Here is a 21,456-nt window from a genome sequence, read left to right on the forward strand (position 1 = left end):
AAGGGATGTGTGTCTAACCAGGTAGTGAGCAGCACAGGAGCACCAAAGGAGACAGTACTCTCATCATTCCTTTTCATTCTTAACTCATTAGACTTCCATTACAAGACAGACTCCTGTCATTTGCAGAAATACTTAATGATTCTGCAGTTATGGGGTGGATCAGAGATGGACAAGAAGCTGAGTACAGGGAGCTGGTGGACCACTTTGTGGCATGGTGTAGAAACAATCATCTCGTCTGGAATGTGAATAAAACAAAGAAGATGATTGCAGATTTTAGGAGAAACAGAAATAGGTCAAATACTGGCTCCATCATGGGAGAAGAAGTGGAGGTGGTAGAGGACTATAACTACCTCAATGTTCACCTGGACAATAAACTGGAGTGGACATGCAACGGTTAACCATCTACAAGAAAGGACAAAGCAGACTGCACTTCTTAAGGAAGCTTAGGACCTTTAATGTTTGCAGCAATATGCTGCATTTCTTCTATAAGACTGTTGTGGAGAGTGTGATCTTATCTGCCATCATCTGCTGGGGTAGTAGCATCAGAGCCATAACTTAAAAAAGCTCAACAAGCTAATAAAAAGCCTGGTTCTGTTCTGGGGACTCCCCTGGAACCTCTGGAGAGGGCTCAAAGCCCTTAATAATTACAATTACAAAATTATCATTAATAATGATAATTATTAACCAAAACCATGCTAAATGTCACTGTTTAATTAACCGCTTCACCGAAGGTGGAAGAATTTTGACCTTATTTTGACAGATAAATCACTCTTGCTCAAAATAAACAACGCTTTCTCTTTATCTATGTGAACATTTATTTAATCAACGGCCCTGATACACTTTGCTGTTCTGATTTAATAATCTTCATCTAATCAAGCATGCAAAACTCTACACAAAAAGGGGTAAAATAACTAACCAACCAAGATAAAACAACATTGAGTGTCTATGACAGTCAAACCAGCAGTTTATGGTCAAAAATGGTAATGGAACAAAGCTTTGAGTTTACTTGGAATGTGGGACATGTAACCAGTAGACAGCAATACATTCACATGGGCAGCCCTTCAGGAGTGGTCTCCACCAACCTGCAGTCATAAAACTCCCAAAGTGGGAGCTCAGTGAACACAAAGTGTGGTAAAACTTTAAGGCGGCAACCAGTGGAAAAACACTAAGAGTGAAGACAATGGAACAGTGAGTGTTCCACCATGAGGTTCTAGCTGCAGCTTCAAGGCTTCTGAGAACCTCTAACAGTCCAACTTTTAAGTTCACCTGAGTCTGCGCTTAGGGGTTAAAAGCACAGTGAGACTCACATAGCTTCAAAGCATGGTGGCTTTCAGAGTTCAACAGCAATCAAAGCTTCAATAAGACTTTGCATGCACATACAACTTAAAACACATTGGACTGCCAACAATAAATGGCGATTCTAAATCGCCCTAAAAACCTACTCTATCCCGCCCAAGCTATTTCTATCGTACTAACAGAAATAAAACAAGAACCGGATAACTTGTTGTCATCTTCTCTGGATCAGTGAGTAGAGGGGAGAGAGAGGGGAGAGTTGTTAGGTGTCCATAACAAACTCAAGGACGGTTGGCTTCTCCTCCTTTGGCAAAAGGGGAAAAATATGATGGATCATCAGCAGTTGACTGGAGCAAAAACAAAGAGGAAAATTTTTGTCTCTTTGTAAAACCTTCGTGGGTTTTTCTTGAGCTGCATGTCAGGTCCACGCCTTTCATCAGAAAGGTAAACCTACTGATCTTCTTATCCCAGTAAGCTTTTTGCTGGGTGAGCTTCTCATGAGTTTGGCCAGTGAGGAGAATGAATGAAAACCCACGTGTGAGTTTCTTCTCCAGAATGATGCGTGCCTCCGTTGTGTGGTAACCACGTCTCGGTTTCCAGTGGAAGAAAAAGCAATGGTGGAGCTCACTGTGACATCAGAACTGCGACGCCCCATTTCCTGTTAACTGCAATGCATGCTGGGAGGTGTAGTAGAAGACAGTGGTCCAACATTATGCAAAGAGGGAGTTTTTCATAAAATGAAGAACATTATGGAGAACCGTGAGCATCCTCTTCATTAAAGACTGTTGTACAACATCAGAGTGACTTCAGTCAGGAGCTTCTTTAGATCTGCTATAAGACAGACCGCTATAGGAGATCCTTCCTGATCACAGCCATCAGCATCTACAACAGTTTTTTGAAGAAACCTTTATAATTAAGCTACAACAACATTTAATTTCCCTTTGGGATTAATAAAGTATTTTTGAACTGAATTGAATCTACATCATGACCTGCACTAGGCCTGATATTAGTTGGATTATGAGTAGACTGTCACAGTATATGTCTAATCCTAGAGAGAAACACATGACTGCCTTAAAGCATATATAATACAATATACAGATATTTACATGGGACTAAGAACTCTGAGTTGTGTTATGAAAAGTTTAACACCAAACTACAGTTATAGATATATCCATCCATCCATTATCTATACCCGCTTCTTCTGTACTAGGTTACGGGGGAGCTGATACCTTTCTCCAGCATTCTACAGGCGAGAGGTCGATAGTCCATCGCAGGACAACATACAGGACGAACAACCATGCACACACTCATTCACACCTAAGGGCAATTTATAGAAACCAATGAACCTAACAGTCATGCTGGCAGGACACCGGAGAACCCGGAGAGAACCCACACATGAACGAGGAGAACATGCAAACTCCATGCAGAAAGACCCCTGGCCGGGAGTCGAACCCAGGATCTTACAACAGGATATGTACCACAGATTTGTGCATAAAACAATGGTTTGAAGATAACCAAGGCACTATCCTACTTGCCAAAAACTCGGTGAATCATCAAAGGAGCAAACATGTGGACATTAAATATCACTTCATAAGGTCAAATGTATTGCAGGGTAAAACTGTTTATAGTTTACTGTTTGACAGATAAGATGGTCACAGATGTTTTCACAAAATCTGCCACAAGGGCCAAAATTGAGAAATTTGGTTCTTATATGTTTGGAAAATAGTATCGAGTGGGCGTGTTGAGTACAATGTTTACCACTGCTATATTTTGTATTTGGTCGGCACTACATTGTTAAGCGTAAGGTTACGCTGTGTTATAATATAATAAAGGCGGAGGGTCCCTACATTTGCATGTTTAAGCTGGAGCAGGGCAGTGTGGCTACCAGTTAAAAAGAGAATAATGTATCCTGTCTCATATGTACTCGGTGACTAAATTAATACTTCTTTGAAGATGTCAACAGAAGCTGCAGGCACCAGAGAAGGTTCAAGAGCCTCCCGTGTGAATGAGAGACTCGCTGCAGCAGAGCTAACATGATTATATAATTTCAAATTTAACTTGAGTCACAAGGTAACAGATAAATAATGCAGAAGTGTTTACAAAGGTTTGTTCAAATACATGCCATCTATTCTGCCCTGTTTGTCCTCAGGCCTAGTTTTTAGTAATGTGTCGGTTGCAAACAAAACAGCTCTTAGAGCCGGCTTCTGATTGGGAGCCATTTTTTCCCTGCTTCTCTCTCTCTCTTTTTTGTCGCATTTAATTTGTAAATAGAAATTTCAACTAGAAAGCCCCCAAAGTCAGAACTATGAGTCAGAAAGTCGGAGCAATAAGACCATAACCAACTTCCACATTCAAGATGGCTGCTACTTGCTTCAACAGTGTAAACTGACTGTTTTTAGCAGTTCTGTATTTTTTATGTAACATGTAGTCAGTCGTACAACTTTTCAGTGTTTATAAGACGTGATGTTTCAGCTGTGTTTGGTTTCTTCAAACCATACGTGATTGGTCAAAATTAGTGTTGGCATCTCTGTCTGCAGTAGTAGCGCTGCAACACCATGAGCAAGGCTGCTGTTATAATTGTTATAATTAATGGGGCATGTTGCTGCCTAGTAAAGTGTTCAATGTGTTCAATGTGGTTGCATAGATTTGTAGTCACTGGAATCATATTGAAAATGAGACTCCCTGTCTCCTGGTGTATTGGTATCACTGCATTTTAAATTAATAATTATTTTGCATTTGTATTTATGTTATTGTGGGCAATAAATTAATTCCAGCCAAAAAAACTATGGGAGCCGAAAGAGCTGTCTCTTTTTAGAGAGCTGAGCCAAATGAACGATTCTGTGAAAGTAGCCAGAGTTCTAATTGAATACTAGTTGAATACTAATTTAACACACTTAAGTTTCTGAACAGGTGTAGGCTACTTTCATTTATTCATTTTTTTTATTTAAAAAGTAATTTATATATTTATATAACAACTTATGTTCAAAATAAAATAATAAAAAGATATTACCACGTCTTGATTTTAATTTGTAATTGAGTCAAACAAATTGCTTTTTATTTCGTCTTTGGAATGCCTGATTTAAAATGACCACCAGTCCAAGTAAAGCCTGGAGTCTTTATGGCACAAGTTATTGTTGAGTCTATTTTTATGAAGTCAACTTAAGTTTGACTGAAGTGTGATTTTAAGACTTGAGTCCTCTTCTCTGTTTCTGGTGATCACTGGTACAAAGTCTCAGAAAAAGAGAAAAAAATAAACAGCCTAATATAATGAATGACAGAAACAAATATCAATAATCTCAGAGGGACACCCCCAGTTATTCACCTCAACTACATCACTCACTTTATGACTTGATCAATTTCAGACCACATGTTTTAAGCTGATACTAACTTCAATGTATTGTTACGGCATCAGATTATTTTGCATGTTGCACATGTAGATAAAAGATTTGAGTAATATTTATGTTATAAATCCTCTGCTACCCCATTCACACACCTACACCATACACACACACACACGCACACACACACACGGTGTGTTGGTGACGCTAGTGATTGGTACGTGGTAAGTTATATTGCGTCATTGCTTGTTTTCACTGTTGCACTCGGTGGATTGCTTGGTGTGTGAAGGCTCTCTCAATTTGATCTGAATTCTCTTTACGGTGACATGTCACACTTATTCTAACACATAAGCATGTTAAAACCCATTTTCTGTTGTTGCACATAACGTTTGGGGACCCTCTGTATTTCACACGGTTCTTGTCGTAGTGGTAAAGGGTCGCTAGCTTTGCGTTACCTTTAGCTTCACCATGGCTACGTATTCTGTTATTTCTCCGTCTCTGAGTCTCTTCCTCTTTCCTGCTCTCTGTGTCAGATGTTCAGTTCCTCCTCTGCCTCCTTTAGTGATAATGGTACTCTTAATAAATGTAGCATTTTTGTAGCTTTGGAGGCGAGGGTGTCGGAATTGGAGGCCCAGCTTTTGCTGTTGAAAAACCAGCACTAGTGCGGAGCCACTGAGGGTAGCTCCCTGTAGCAGTCCTCAACAGAGTCCGCGCAGCCGGGACCTCAGGCCGGCTGGATGACTGTATGTAGAAAGCATAGTCCTAGATCCCAGCCCACGGGTCACCACCAACCCCTCTGCGTTTCTAACAGATTAAAAAGCCAACTCAGGTAGTTGGCAGCTCCATAGTCAGAAATGTGGCACTAGAGACACCAGCAATCACAGTCAAATGTCTGCCAGGGGCCAGAACAGGTGTCATCAAATCCTACCTAAAACTGCTGGCTAAGGATAAGTGTAAATACAGCAAGATTGTTATTCACGCTGGCGGTAATGACACCCGGTTATGCCAATTGGAGGTCACCAAAGTTACGCCCCTTTTCCACTGGCTTGATTTGGCCCTATTCGACTCCACTCAGCTCGCTATGCGAGCGTTTCCATTACAGTTTTTTCATACTGGTATCTACTTTTTTGGTCCCTGCTCATGAGCAGGTATGACCGGGGCTGAGTAGGGACTACATGTGACATGAACAGACTGCTGTTCAGTGATTGGCCATGGGAGGAGGAGAAATGAGAAGGTTTTTTTCTGAGACAGTGCAGGGAAAAGTTAATAAAACTCAAGAGCAACTACAATAATATTAAGGACCACAGTGGCTGGAGCAATTCAAACATGTAATTTTATCATTTACGGGTCATAAACCATGCCTGAAGGCTGACAGAAAAGAAAAAGAACAAATCAGCTTTCTGAATTATAGGCAGGAAGAGCGCTGTATTTAATTACATCCTAAATCAGCTGATCACAAATAAAAGCAGCTGTTCAGAGGCACAAACATTTCCCCCAAAACACACAAAACAACCACTATGAAACAACGTGTTTGGTTCAGACATTTATTGACGGTCCTTAAGCGAACCAGCGTCTGCAGTAGGAGGGAGCAGGCGGAGAGCAGCTGCCCATAATCAGACTGCCTGCATTGGACCCAACGGGAGGACGAGCCTGCTGAATCTACGGAGCACGAATATGCAATATCCAACCTAAAACTAACTTCAAAGGTCATAAGTCCGCCTTGTGCGCTTTCAAGTCCTTGTCCTCGTTATTGCCATGGATAAGACAAAAACTTTCTCATAAAGCTCAAAATTATAACTTTGGAGCTTCATCAGTCCAGACAGCAGCGTCTCTCCTCTCTGCTTCTAGTGCCTCACATCAGAACCCCTGAGCCTTCTTTTATAAGTTCTGGCTGGGCTGTGGTCCAGATAATTATCCTAGTGGATCATTTTAGACATAAAAAACATAAAACATTCTTGCATATATATTAATACAAACGTTATTATTTCATTTATTTATGTTTTTATTTTCTATTTATTTTTTATCATTTCACACATATTACTTTAATGTGACAATCTAACACAGTAACATTAATAGCAGCTCAGTGCACTAAACTCATGGCTGGAGGCAGGGCTTCAGCCCCCATTGCTTGGCTGGTCAGTGGAAACACAACAGTTGTCGTCCAGAGTAGAGCAAAATAGAGTGGTGCAGAGCCGCGCCGGCTAAAACGAGCCAGTGGAAAAGGGGCAATTGTGTTGCTTCGGTGTGTAAGTTTGCCAAAACAATGTCGGACTGGTCCCCTCCGTGATCTAACCAGTGATGACATGTTTAGTTGCATGCTGTCATTCAGCCGCTGGCTGTCTAGGTGGTGTCCTGAAAATGATGTGGGCTATATTGATAGTTGGTGAACATTTTGCGGAAAACCTGGTCTGATCTGGAGAGACGGAATCTATCCCACTTTGGATGGAGCAGCTCTTCTTTCTAGGAATCTGGCCGAATTTATTAGTTCTCCAAAACTCTGAAAACCCAGGGTTCTGACCAAGAATCAGGGTCGTAGGTTAACACTCCTCTCTGGAGCTTTTGTACTGCTACCCACCCATTACCCTATTAAGACATGTTTCTTCCCCATGGCCAAAATTGAATGGATTAAAAAATAATCTAAAAGGAGGAAACCATGAAGATCTCATAGGAATAAGTACAACTAGGACTAAAAATAAAAATGAAACAATTAAATGTGGCTTATTGAACATAACATCTCTCTCTTCAAAGACTTTGTTAGTTAATGACTTTATTTGTGACAATCAGACTGATTTATTTTATCTCACAGAAACCGGGCTGCAGCAAGAGGATTATGTTAGTATAAACAAGTCAACTAATTCTAATTATTTAAATATTCACATACCTTGAAATACTGGGCGAGGAGGAGGAGTAGCAAGCATCTTTCAGTCTGATTTGTTGATTAGTCCCAGACCAATTAATAGCTTCAACTATTATATTTATAATATAATAGTTTAATATGATATTTAATCCTTAGTTTTCCTCATTCAAATAGCAAAGCACTAAAACCAATTCTGTTTGTTGTTTTGTACCGTCTACCAGGCATTCAATTTTTGGAACAGTTCTCAGACTTATTTATCAGATTTAGTGTTAAATACAGATAAGGTTATTATAGTGGGGGGATTTTAACATTCACTGAAAGTGAAAGCCTAAATATAGCCTTTGATGCTATCTTAGACTCAATTGGCGTTGGTCAAAACATAAGCAAACCTACCCACCTTTATCTTCATTTTCTGGACGTTGTGCTGACATTTAGCATTGAGTGTAAAGAAATAATAATACTTCCTAATAACCCTGTCCTGTCTGACAGGGTTATTAACCTTTTTTTATTAACCTTTGAGTTTAATTTACCCTGAGTACTTCACACCTGACAGAACATTTCATTATAGTAGATCATTATCAGACAATGCTGTCCATCATACATAAGAAATCTGATTGTTCCATATATTCCTAATGGAGCACTTAGTTCCTTGAGTCTCTAGAAGTACAATGGGAGACAGATCCATGAGGATGCTCTCCTGTGGAACCAGCTCCCAGTTTTAGTCCGTGAGGCAGATACAATGTCTACTATTAAGGCTAGGTTTAAAACTTTCCTTTTTGGTAAAGCTTATAGTTAGAGTGGCTTAGATTATCCTGAGCTATGTTGTAGTTGCTGCTATAGGCTTAGGTTGCTGAAGGACATAATGACCACTTTTCCTCACTCTGCTCAATCTCATACCCCTCTCCACGTTTGTGTTATTTCAGATTTTAACTTTATGCTCTCTCTTTTTTCTCTTCCTAGAAACTACATCTGGTCTGGCTCTGTGTTTGTAGCTGTGGTACCTTCCTGGATTGGGACATCGGCTGAGCTGCTGCTGCCAACAACTTAATGTTCTCCTTCTACAGATGAAACACACCCTGTCTTTCAGTGTTTAACCCTGTCTCTCTTCTAGATATAACTAATGGGTGAGCTGTTACTGTGACTTACTATATGTGCTCTCTTTCATACTCTAGAGTTTGAAAACTGTCCACTGTTGCTACATGCTCTTCCAGGAGGAGTGGATGCTGCAAGTCACTGACTCGATGCCATCTGCTGGGTTTCCATAGATGGAAAAACTTTTTAACCAATTTGAATAATAAACTGAATTTGACTGCAATCTTTGATAATTAGGATCAATTGGAATGTATGTACCTAACTTGAAATCTGTATGACCTGATTGAATTGACTTTGTAAAGTGCCATGAGATGGCATGTGTTGTGAATTGGCGGTATATAAATAAACTGAAATAAAAAAAATATTTAAAGAAAATACACACACACTTTGGAAAAAACACTGTTATTTACCTATAGCTCATTTCTAATGTTAATATATGAACCTCTTTAAGGCCAGGAAGTAGAATGCAGAATTGACTGTTTAGGTGCTAAACAGTCACCCTCACTGAGTATAGATCCAGATCTTTTCTACTCAGATTGAGTATAAACTTCTTCAGTTTCAGTACAGAAGGAGCCAAGGAGTGAAAGCCTTACCTCAGATACAGGCACTCCCTCTGGAGGGCGACAGTGCAACACAATCATTCCATTGATTGGCACCTCCTTCCCCTGGGGGTCCTCCTCAAAGTTTTTCCTCAGATCTGTGTAGGGAGATAAAAAGCAGGTGTCAAGTGTCATGATCAGCTTGGTCTTCAGTCCCCTTCAGATCCAGCAGATCTGCAAGCCTACGACCTTCAAAACCCACTCCAGCCTGCACAGTCCCCAAGGTGCTCTGGTGATGGATCTTAGTCAGCCCATTTTCAAACATAGAAATGGTGTTTAAATTGCCTGCTTTTCTCAATTCTGAAATTGATTATGAATAGGTTTCAGGCACTCTTAGGATCATAAATGGTTCTCTGCATATAAGAGATCACAATACAGAAAAGAAACTGCAGAGCCTACAGTCAAACCCTGACCACAGCTTGTAGATAAGTAGGTACCAAATTTAGTGCAAACACAATGATGTGCAAAGTGTGGCAGATAAAGATTTTGACCATTTTCATTCTTGAAAGGACTTAAAAATCTTTTTTCTTGTGATATTAAGAGTATATGATTTTTCTCTGCTTCCAGTAAGTAAAAACAATGCATTCAATACAGAGGAGGGCTTTCAGATAACCCCTAACATCTTCGAGTGGGAGTATTGGTTTTAGACACCAGAGGCTGTGAATAACTGATTGTGCCTAACACAATCAGGCGCCACTGGGGTCTGGGAATTGACTGTTTCATTGCTGATAAAACTAATTCAGTTAGTGCTGAGATAATGTCAGCTCAATGAACTTTTAATTTCTAGTCCAAATTAAAGCAGGAATTTAAACAGGGACGTATTGTTGCTAAGTTTCTCATTAGAAGACGAACACATTGTCAGAGAATTTTGGTGAATCCCGCTCAAAAAGTGGTAAACTGATAATGCTTGCTGTTTTCACATAGTGGTTGTGTAAAACAGTGGATGAAAGTAAGTAATGTCCCCTTTTGAAATGTTCTGCCAATTTGAACTGTTGGTCTTATCTTCCTGAGTGTTTTCCTAAGTGCAACACAGTAACAGAGTAGTTACTGACTTGAGATAAACATGGCTTTTCCAATCATAATCCTACCATGTCCACCATCACTGCTGTATTCAACATAGAAAGCTTTTAATTTCACAGGCTTTGTGTTTTCACCATGAATAATGCAAACCCTACATGTTCATGACCTAATACATTAAAACGGCTATTTTTAAAGTGCAAAATGCATATTATCAGGTATGTTTTTAGAGCATTTCCCCCTATGGTTTGAGCTTTTCAAATTGTTGGGAAGAACCAAGCAAGTTTTTGAAAAATACTACAAATGATAATTTAATCTGTTATTATGACTAAAGATTTTACAAATCACAAACTATGTCTTAAAGAAACTCTGTTCATTGATCTGGGAGCACAGATGATCCAGTGTTATTAAATCCAGAAAAAAATAGCTGCAGACATAGATGCAGGGTATCAAAACTTAATGTCCAGGGCTTATAATAACAGCTCACATTTAATTCACCAGACAAAGGACAGAAAGAGGATAGTGCTTTGTGAGACTTCTCGTAGTTTTTTTCAACATCGCGAGATCTTGTTGTGTGCAAAGTTGTTACGCTCCCTGTGTTAATTGTGAATTTAATTTGACTCCCCCACTTCTCCAGAAGAATAAACAAAAGTTTAGCAGGGACCTTGATCACATCAAGGGGAACATTTCAAGGCCACACTTTAACACACTGAATAAGGTTTCTAAACAATGAGACCATTTTCACACTGATCCCAATATGGTGATAAAAGACACTGATAATTGAATACTGGCAACAAGTTTACTTTTGTACTCTTTCTTTATCAGCGTCATACATAATGAACAAAACCAATAAAGTTTAAGAATCATTTTTTTATCCCTGTTTGTTCTCCATATATTGTTAAAGTATCCTACTACCAAACATATTTCACAGTTTTTTATTTTATGTTCTGCAACTAAATCAATACATGCCAATGCTGTAGAAAGCTCCCTCTTACTTTGAAGGGAAGCAAATACAACTTTGAACAAATAATTTTTAAACATATGTCAAAGTGCGCTGGAGTTTTGTAGGACCGACGTGCAAGCAGGAGCTTGGGTGCCGCAGGGTTAGTTGAATATTCAATAATAGAATTGAAATGAAAGAAAACAAAAACAACCTGAACAGGGTGGGTGGAGGGGTCTTTGGAAGGAGGACTAGAAACAAAACAAGGCACAAAGTGCAGGCAGGCAACAGGGACGGAGCCCTGAAGATCTGAGGCGCAAGAGTTTTGGAGACCGACAACGGCAGAGATGAAGCATTGGAGGCCAACGGCAGCAACATAAAAAGGAGTGTGAGGCAGTAAATCCTCGAATCCCTCAGGAACAGGAGGCAGTTCATCTCTGAACCCCTCACGGAACTCAGGAACAGGAACTTGAGGTGATGATAATGGTGGAGCAGGAGATGCTGATGGCAATGATGATGATTGAACCAGAGGAGTCTCCGCAGCAAAATAGGAATCCAGAGAGCTGCTGCAACTGACACAGTGACAGAAGTGAGTGCCACTGCTTCTGCCGATCTGCTGCTGCAGACAAGGATGAAGGGAAGAGGTCAGCTCTTTGCTGTTTATTGCAAAGCAGCGCAGAAGCCTGAGGCGAGGTTGGAGCAGGACCGAAGGCATCAGCCAGACCCTCCAGGAACAGAGTGGAGGTGTCAGTCCGATCTTTCAGAATAAAAACGAAGGCATTCACGTGACCCTATGGAGAAGAAAAGGAGGCGTCAGCCAGACTTTCTGGAATGGGACTGTCTCATTGATGGTGTTGCCTTCGGTGGGAAGAGGGGAAAATAGGAGGTGCTGAGATGGATGGTGGGGACTGGAGCTGTGTTTTGGATCCCTGCCGACCCAAGTGGAGAGAGCTCGATTTCCAGTAGCAAGGTAGCAAGGAGGAGAGGAGATATATCGCCGGGGCCTGTACCCTGGCGGCAAGAGCACCAGCCTGGAACCCCGGAAAGTTATGGTTATGCTAGATAACCAGTGGAAATTTAGTAAAAGAGAGAAGAAGCGCTTCACATAACACCTGGCTGTGTACACTATCGACATTTCTAATCAGCATGATTCTGTTTCTTGTAAAGTTTCAGATTCACAAGAGTAAAACATTGAAGAGGTAACCACTTTTTAACCTCTTTGTAAACAATCTAAAACTCTACCTAGATACAATTTCGGACTCTTACCAATAAAAAAGCTTGTTAATGCACACAATAACGTTGCATCTCACATTTCTCTCACCTTTTTGGTTTGTTGTTTTTATGTTATGTTAGTCTCTTCCTTCTGTCATGAATAAGTGATCTGTTTGTGCGTGAAATATCTGAACCTTCAACTTCGTTCATTCTGAATGGAGAGCGGCGCGTACGGTCTGCGCCAAATTGCAAATTTCAGAGGTGCACAACCAGGCGCGGGGGCCTCGTGCAGGGGTGGGGATGGGGGGATTGCATCACTGTTGCTGCACGCACCCTAGCGCCCTGTTCGGTGCGTCAAGTATAAACCTAGCTTAAGGCTTTCGCTTCTTCCTCCTACTGCTGGATCCAAGAGGTTGGCTCTGAGGCTCGACTAACTGCTCGGTCCAAAGGACTGGATCCTTCTGTCATAGTAAGCCGGTGTTTTGCAGGACCAATGTGCAAGCAGGAGCGTAGGAAAAGCATGGTGAGTTATTGAATGTTTAATAAAGAACTGAAAAGAACTGCACGGTGGAGCAGTTGGTAGCACTGTTGCCTTGCAGCAAGAAGGTCCTGGGTTCAATTCCCGACCGGGGGTCTTTCTGCATGGAGTTTGCATGTTCTCCCCGTGCATGCGTGGGTTCTCACCGGGTACTCCGGCTTCCTCCCACAGTCCAAAGACATGCCTGTTAGGTTAATTGGTCACTCTAAATTTCCCTTAGGTGTATGAATGAGTGTGTGCATGGTTGTTTGTGTGTTGCCCTGTGATGGACTGGCGACCTGTCCGGGGTGTACCCTGCCTCTTGCCCATAGACTGCTGGAGATAGGCACCAGCTCCCCCGCGACCCACTATGGAATAAGCGGTAGAAAATGACTGACTGACTGAAAAGAACTTACAATAAAGAACACAGAACATGGACAATGAGACAGACATGACAACAGTGACATGGAGCAGGCATTACAAACAGTAGGATCCAGTGGTGAGCAATTAAACCAGATAGTTTAAATACAGAGGCAGGATGGAGACCAATGAGCTACAAGGGCTAATTAGTAAATGCAGAGCAACTGAAGGAGGGAGCGTAATTAACACAGATGAGTGGGAACACAGACGAGTAACAGAAATACCTAATAAGAATTAATAGAATAACAACTGAACAGAGAAATGCAAAGAAACAGACAAGAAACTCAAAACACCTAACACAGGAGAATCATGCAACTTACTCCAAACGCATTTTCACATGTATTGTATCTATATATTCCTACTTGGATCAATCTGAGGCCATGATTCTGACCCAGAAGAAGGTGGACTGCTCCCCTCGAGTCAGCAGAGTTTAGTCTATGCCTCAAGTGGAATTCAATTATATTAGTCTCTTTCTCATGAGTGATGGTAGGATAGTATGGGAAAGAGACAGATCAAGGCTTTATCTGCAGTAATAAATAACAGTCTGTCACTGAAAAGAAAGAGCTGAGCAAAACAGGTAAAGACCATTGACGGTAGATTAGGTCCATGTTCCAGACCTAATCAATGGCCATCAGATATGGATTATAAATAAATGAATATCATCACAGGTTGGATATGACCAGATAATGTCTTAGAGATTAGGTGAGGAGCTCCATCATCTGTCTCAGCATCAAAACGAGTCAGTCATGTTGTCCTGGACACCTCACACTGAATGTGTTTGGAGAATTTTCCAAAATGTCAAAGCAAATCAAAAATATCCTGAAAGAATTGCATATTGTTTCTGGCCTTAGGACATCTTGAGGTCCCCCTTTCGGTAGTGGATAGTAATGCAGAATGTATGGGTTTCCCACCTGGACCTATTACCTCTCCAACCCGATCTTCGCCAAGTGAGAGACAACAAATGATTGAATTACATCAAAACACATCCCATCCTGGCTGCTGTTATTCTGTAAAGACTAAGCCACCCTTAGACCTTAGAATGAAATGCATCTATGGATAACACAATTTACTTTCTTTTGGATGAGAAAAAAATAATTATAGGATAGATTTTCTATGTGGGACAAGGGCACATCTTCAGCCTTTTCATAAATTAAATCAAAACTTTGAAAAATGATGATTGTGGAAGTTGGATATGAGACTCAAGTGTGGAAAGATCCTCTTCAGATGCTAGAATAAACTTCTCAGCACAAACACTATTCCCCAAATCTGTCACTGTTATTGCCAGTACAGATAACATGAAAGAATACATCATCTTTAAAATGAAAACATAGGTCAACAGTTTTTCACGTTTTTTTCTTTGTGACAAATTCTCACAATTTGTGACAATGGTAATGAATGACCTCCACACTTACAGGCAATGCGGACAGTTGCTTTCCGGCTCTTGGAGGTCCCAAGGTGGCTCCAGGCCACACAGAGACACCAATAGTCTTCAGGCCCGTGAAAATCCTCCACCTGCTGCCGGGACACATTGATCATCACCTCACGCACTTTCAGCCCTAAGTGAAGACACAATAAGCCAGTCAGTAATTATATGTGGATGGAATACCTTACTTTAGATTTTTTTTTAATTGCTACATTACCCAGACCTCAATGATTCCTGAAAACAAATCAGAATTTTATTTTTTTTGTTGCAAAATCCAGCAAGGTTCAAGTTATGTGGGGTTGATGTCATGTTTTGCAAGCTTATACAGACAGAAGGCAAGTAGGGTCAAATGTGCATTGGTTGGGGTTTGAAATTGGGTAAGATGAAAAAGTACTGGACTGCAGACACCAAATTATTCATAGGCTTCACCACTCTCAGTCGTTTCTCTGATTCACCCAGAAAAATGTCGTACAAGCATAAGCGAGAGTAGACAATAGATGGATTAATAGATGAAACATTCACTGTCAAAAATGCAACAGACAATTGGATGGACTTTCAGTGCCGCTTATACACACACCTGATATAGAAGTAGAAGAGTGTGGTGGGACCACCATTACAATGGGGAAGAAAGATAAGAATGACAAAAATTTGACTTAATATGCATATAATATTGTCTTTGCAAAACTATTTAGAAAGGAAGGTTCATTTTCTACAGCATTTGAAGACATGTCTATGGCTCATGCACGGTGCGACAGAGTTAGTGAGAGCAAGAATCTCAACAGAGAACAGGAAGGCCAATTCGCTTTGTTTTATCTTTTTCAGCTTTCACTAGTTGTCCATCATAGAAGATAATGGCAGTACTTTTTAAATGTTCGTTTTTAAAGTGAGTTTAGGTAAGGACTGGGGCTGCACACTATCAGGAAACGCAGTATGCTATAATGTTGGCTTGCAATAAATAAACAAATATCTAATTAACCAATGTGAATGTCTTTTTGCTTTGGAATCATTTCAGACATAGACCTCAGATAGATATCCAGCTTCAGGAAAACAAGGATTACACTATTTTTATATCAATGACGTTTTACCCTTGTGTTTTTGGCAAATTTTCTTCACGATTTTTGCAGAACATCTTAATGGCCTCCGGCAGCTTTTTCTGCTGCATAAACAACAAAAATCACCAGAATTATTGCTGACACAGAGGTCCTAAATGCCTGATACTTATATAATTAGTTAATATTTATTACAGTCCGATCAATACTTTGAAATATTGATATTGCATATAGTGATTTAGCAATAGTAATACATTCATGATATATTCTGAAGCCATGGTGATGATCTACAATTCCCAACTAAAACAGCAGGAGGTCCACTACCTCCATCATCCAAACATTTTGGGGTGTGAACATTTTGAATAAACTGACAAATATATTTTCTTTCATTCTTATTTAACATTTAATTAACATTAGAGTTGTTTTTTTGTTTTGTTTTTTTTTAACTACTGATCAATTATTCATATGCCAATGAAATTATCTGCTGAACAGAAAAGTGCAATCCAATTTATGTACCAATATTAAACGCACTTTGAATGGCAGTCAACCTGGGTCTGTACATCTTGGTGTAACAGTCCTGCTCTCCTTGTGCATGTGGCAGGCAGGGCAATTAGCTACCTTAAGTTACCTTAAGTTGTTGTCCTTCTTTTCCATCTAAAAGTGTTTCTGCTACAGCTTCCTTGCACTCTGAAATTTTTTCAGTCAGTGAAAGGTTTTTTGTGTTTTCCTAAAATCCACTGTACTCGCAGTGAACACCCATATTCTCCCTGATGCGCTGTAAGAGACTGTGTTATCAGCGGTGTAGCTTTCTCATGTTTTGCCCTCAGTTTATTTATTCTCCCTGTTCTACCGTAAGACACAGGCTGATAGCTTTAGTTGAAGTTCCTGTGTTTGGTTTAATAATGTATTTTTAGATTTTCGCTTATTATGAGTCCAACTGATTCAGAACATATAAGGCAGACTGACCTTACACCCTACAGAAGTTAAAAGAAAAGCATATGCTTCTGTCCATTCATCTTTAAATGTGTGTTTTGCATAATTCACATTACATATTTTTAAAAAGCCATCTTCTTTTAATCACACATCTGCGCACCACCAAATCATTGTACTGTGAGGTCCCAGTCTAGAAACTTAACAGCGCACTACACTAATGGCTGGAGACGGGGCGTCATCCCCCATAGCTCCACCCGTCAGCAATACAGTGGAAACACAACTGGTACCGTACCGAGTACAGCGAAACCGATAGGAGCGGACATTAGCAACCTGCGTTCAAGGACCCCACATGGCTTCCTCCACATTCCTCCACACCTCAGGAATCTGCGCGGGGATAAGGAAGAAGCTCACAGCAGTGGAGATTGGGCGCGGTAATGGCAGGCCAGGAACAGACTAACAAAGGAGATCAAAGCAGCCAAGAGAAGCTACAGTGAGAAGCTTAAGAACAGCCTTTCTACTGGTGATGCTTCGGCTGTATGGACCGGTCTGAGAAACCTGACTGCGTACAGGAGCACCCCACCCATCCTGAACAGAGTCGTCTCCTGGCCAACCGTCTGAATGGCTTCTACTGCAGACATGACAAGAAGCCATTCACACCTCAAATCATCCCCTCCACATCCCATTCAGGAACAAATTTGACCCGTAAAACAACCAACCCCCTACCTTCAGATCCTCTGCCTACACTAAAGATCTCTGAGGAAGATGTAAACAGGCTGTTTCAGTGCATGAAATCAAAGAAAGCTGGAGGACCTGATAACATCTCCCCATCATGCCTGAAAGCCTGTGCAAATCAACTCGCTCCGATCTTCACCCGGATCTTCAACAAGTCACTGGAGAAATGTGAGGTCCCCTCCTGCCTCAAACGAACCACCATCATCCCGGTTCCCAAAAAACGCACCATCATAGGATTAAATGACTACAGGCCTGTAGCCCTGACATCTGTGGTCATGAAATCCTTTGAGCGGCTGGTGTTGAAGCACCTGAAAGACATCACAGGCCCCCTGCTGGACCCCTGCAGTTTGCTTACCGAGCAAACAGGTCGGCAGATGATGCTGTTAACTTAGGTCTACACTACATCCTGCAACACCTCGACCACCCAGGGACGTACACCAGGATCCTGTTTGTAGACTTCAGCTTGGCCTTCAACACCATCATACCAGACATCCTCCACCAGAAGCCCACCCAGCTCAACGTCCCAGCCTCCACCTGTCAGTGGATCAACAGCTTCCTGACGGACCGACAGCAGCAGGTGAGACTGGGGATCATCTTCTCCCGATCCAGATCAATGAGTACTGGTGCCCCCAAGGGGTGTGTTCTATCCCCACTCCTCTTCTCCCTGTACACAAATGACTGCACCTCATCGGACTCGTCTGTGAAACACCTTAAGTTTGCAGATGACACCACTGTCATTGGACTGATCCAGGACGGTGATGAGTCTGCATACAGACAGCAGGTGGATCAGCTGGTACACTGGTACTACCTTGAACTGAACCCACTCAAGACTGTGGAAATGATGGTGGACTTTCAGAGAACACCACCCCCATACACCCCCCTCACCATCCTCAACAACACTGTATCGGCCGTGGACCACTTCAGGTTGTTAGGAACCACCATCTCTGAGGACCTGAGATGGTCTTCACACATAGACACTGTTCGAAAGAAGGCCCAGCGGAGACTGTACTTCCTGAGGCAACTCAAGAAGTTCAACCTTCCACAGGAGGTGCTGGTTATCTTCTACACTGCCATCATTCAGTCTGTCCTGTCTTCATCCATCTCAGTGTGGTTTGGCTCATCCACAAAACAGGACAGGTCCAGACTGCAACGAATAATCAGGAATGCAGAGAGAATAATCAGGGCTGACCTTCCCTCCATCCAGGACTTATACAGGTCTAGGGTCAGGAAAAGAGCTGCTAAAATCTCTGCAGACCCCACACACCCTGCACATAAACTGTTCAGAGCTTTACCTTCAGGCCGCCGCTACAGAGCACTGTTCACTAAAACTAGCCGCCACAGACACAGTTTCTTCCCCCAGGCTGTTTCTCTGTTGAACATTCTATAAAGTACAAAACAACAGCATACAGATGTTGCAAATGCACCTTTTTATTATATATGTGTATATTGTACATTGTAAATTTGTATATTCTGTAATGCAAAAACAGAACAAAAGAGCAAAGTGTACCGGAGTCAAATTCCTTGTTTGTATGTACGAACTTGGCAATAAAGCTGATTCTGATTCTGATTATTCTTCTTCTTTGATGTGTTGATGCCCGCGGTTGGCATAAAACAATGTGGTGCATTACTGCCACCAGCTGGCTTGGAGTGTGGACCAGAATGTTGCTGGCCCACATAGTGGCCATTGCGCCTGTTCAAAAGTCAGATATGGCAGCTGGCAGGAGTAAAATGTCTACATAGCAAATTAAAAAATGAAAGAAAAATTGAACATCATAGTAAAATTCAAGAAGGAAAAGGAGAACATTACTCTCAGCCCAATAATAATATCCAAAGAACTGAAAACGGAAATAGGGGATGTTAAAATGGCAAAAACATTGACAAATGGCAACTTACTAATTGTTTGTAAATCAGAGAAACAAAAAAGAAAAGCTATGCTTGTTGAAAGTATTTGCAAAAAAAAAAGGGTGAAAAGTAGAAGAGTTGTAGGGGAAAATAAAGTATCTCGAGGAGTTATTTATGGCATTCCACTTAATGAAGACCTGGAAAAATAAAGTGTAACATTAAAAATGATGAAGTCCGTGGTATCAAGAGGTTACAGAACATTCTAAAAAATTAAAGAGTTTACAGCCTTTCAGTGCTTTCTGTTCCTACTTTATTATTAATGGCTATAATAGTATTTGTAGAGATAGGGAAGAGGGTAGTGGAGGTGGAAGTATGATTTTTCTAAAAAGAGGACTGCAATACAGACGTGTAGATAAGGGGAAAACACTCCAATATATTGCTATAGAAATATGGACAAAAGAGGGCAAACTTAAGTTGATTAATTTTCATGATCCATGTAAGAAATTATCTGGTAGTTTATTGGGCGAGATTATATTTCATTTAAAAGGAAGGGTCAGATGGTGCAGTCACTTTAATGCACACAGTTATATATGGGATAACAGGACTGATGGGAATGGGTTGTTTATTGTGTTATCTTGTGTGCATTAATGATGGATACGGGACAAGATTTAACATAAAAACCGGTACAGCAACTGATTTAACATTACAGGTCCTTCTCAAAATATTAACATATTGTGATAAAGTTCATTATTTTCCATAATGTCATGATGAAAATTTAACATTCATATATTTTAGATTCATTGCACACTAACTGAAATATTTCAGGTCTTTTATTGTCTTAATACGGATGATTTTGGCATACAGCTCATGAAAACCCAAAATTCCTATCTCACAAAATAAGCATATTTCATCCAACCAATAAAAGAAAAGTGTTTTTAATACAAAAAACGTCAACCTCCAAATAATCATGTACAGTTATGCACTCAATACTTGGTCGGGAATCCTTTGGCAGAAATGACTGCTTCAATGCGGCGTGGCATGGAGGCAATCAGCCTGTGGCACTGCTGAGGTCTTATGGAGGCCCAGGATGCTTCGATAGCGGCCTTTAGCTCATCCAGAGTGTTGGGTTTTGAGTCTCTCAACGTTCTCTTCACAATATCCCACAGATTCTCTATGGGGTTCAGGTCAGGAGAGTTGGCAGGCCAATTGAGCACACTGATACCATGGTCAGTAAACCATTTACCAGTGGTTTTGGCACTGTGAGCAGGTGCCAGGTCGTGCTGAAAAATTAAATCTTCATCTCCATAAAGCTTTTCAGCAGATGGAAGCATGAAGTGCGCAAAATCTCCTGATAGCTAGCTGCATTGGCCCTGCCCTTGATAAAACACAGTGGACCAACACAAGCAGCTGACACGGCACCCCAGACCATCACTGACTGTGGGTACTTGACACTGGACTTCTGGCATTTTGGCATTTCCTTCTCCCCAGTCTTCCTCCAGACTCTGGCACCTTGATTTCCGAATGACATGCAGAATTTGCTTTCATCCGAAAAAAGTACTTTGGACCACTGAGCAACAGTCCAGTGCTGCTTCTCTGTAGCCCAGGTCAGGTGCTTCTGCTGCTGTTTCTGGTTCAAAAGTGGCTTGACCTGGGGAATGCGGCACCTGTAGCCCATTTCCTGCACACGCCTGTGCACGGTGGCTCTGGATGTTTAGACTCCAGACTCAGTCCACTGCTTCCGCAGGTCCCCCAAGGTCTGGAATCGGCCCTTCTCCACAATCTTCCTTAGGGTCCGGTCACCTCTTCTCGTTGTGCAGCGTTTTCTGCCACACTTTTTTCTTCCCACAGACTTCCCACTGAGGTGCCTTGATACAGCACTCTGGGAACAGCCTATTCGTTGAGAAATTTCTTTCTGTGTCTTACCCTCTTGCTTGAGGGTGTCAATAGTGGCCTTCTGGACAGCAGTCAGGTCGGCAGTCTTACCCATGATTGGGGTTTTGAGTGATGAACCAGGCTGGGAGTCTTAAAGGCCTCAGGAATCTTTTGCAGGTGTTTAGAGTTAACTTGTTGATTCAGATGATTAGGTTGATAACTCGTTTAGAGACCCTTTTAATGATATGCTAATTTTGTGAGATAGGAATTTGGGGTTTTCATGAGCTGTATGCCAAAATCATCCGTATTAAGACAATAAA

The 21,456-nt window shown here is 41.2% G+C and overlaps 1 protein-coding gene across 3 annotated transcripts in view; it reads right to left on the reverse strand.

Moving 5' to 3' along the window:
- The window catches only part of unc5db (unc-5 netrin receptor Db), a 450,113-nt gene that overhangs the window by 168,377 nt on the left and 260,280 nt on the right, over window positions 1-21,456 (reverse strand). For all 3 annotated transcript variants that reach the window (XM_047381514.1, XM_047381513.1, XM_047381512.1), the window contains exons 3-4: window positions 14,698-14,841; window positions 9,174-9,277 (exon numbers count right to left, since the gene is read on the reverse strand). In XM_047381514.1, coding sequence (XP_047237470.1) covers window positions 9,174-9,277; window positions 14,698-14,841 — 248 coding nt within the window. The remainder of the gene's footprint in view (window positions 1-9,173; window positions 9,278-14,697; window positions 14,842-21,456) is intronic.

The sequence above is a fragment of the Girardinichthys multiradiatus genome, chromosome 12, assembly GCF_021462225.1.
Source record: "Girardinichthys multiradiatus isolate DD_20200921_A chromosome 12, DD_fGirMul_XY1, whole genome shotgun sequence".
Classification (NCBI taxonomy): Eukaryota; Metazoa; Chordata; class Actinopteri; order Cyprinodontiformes; family Goodeidae; genus Girardinichthys; species Girardinichthys multiradiatus.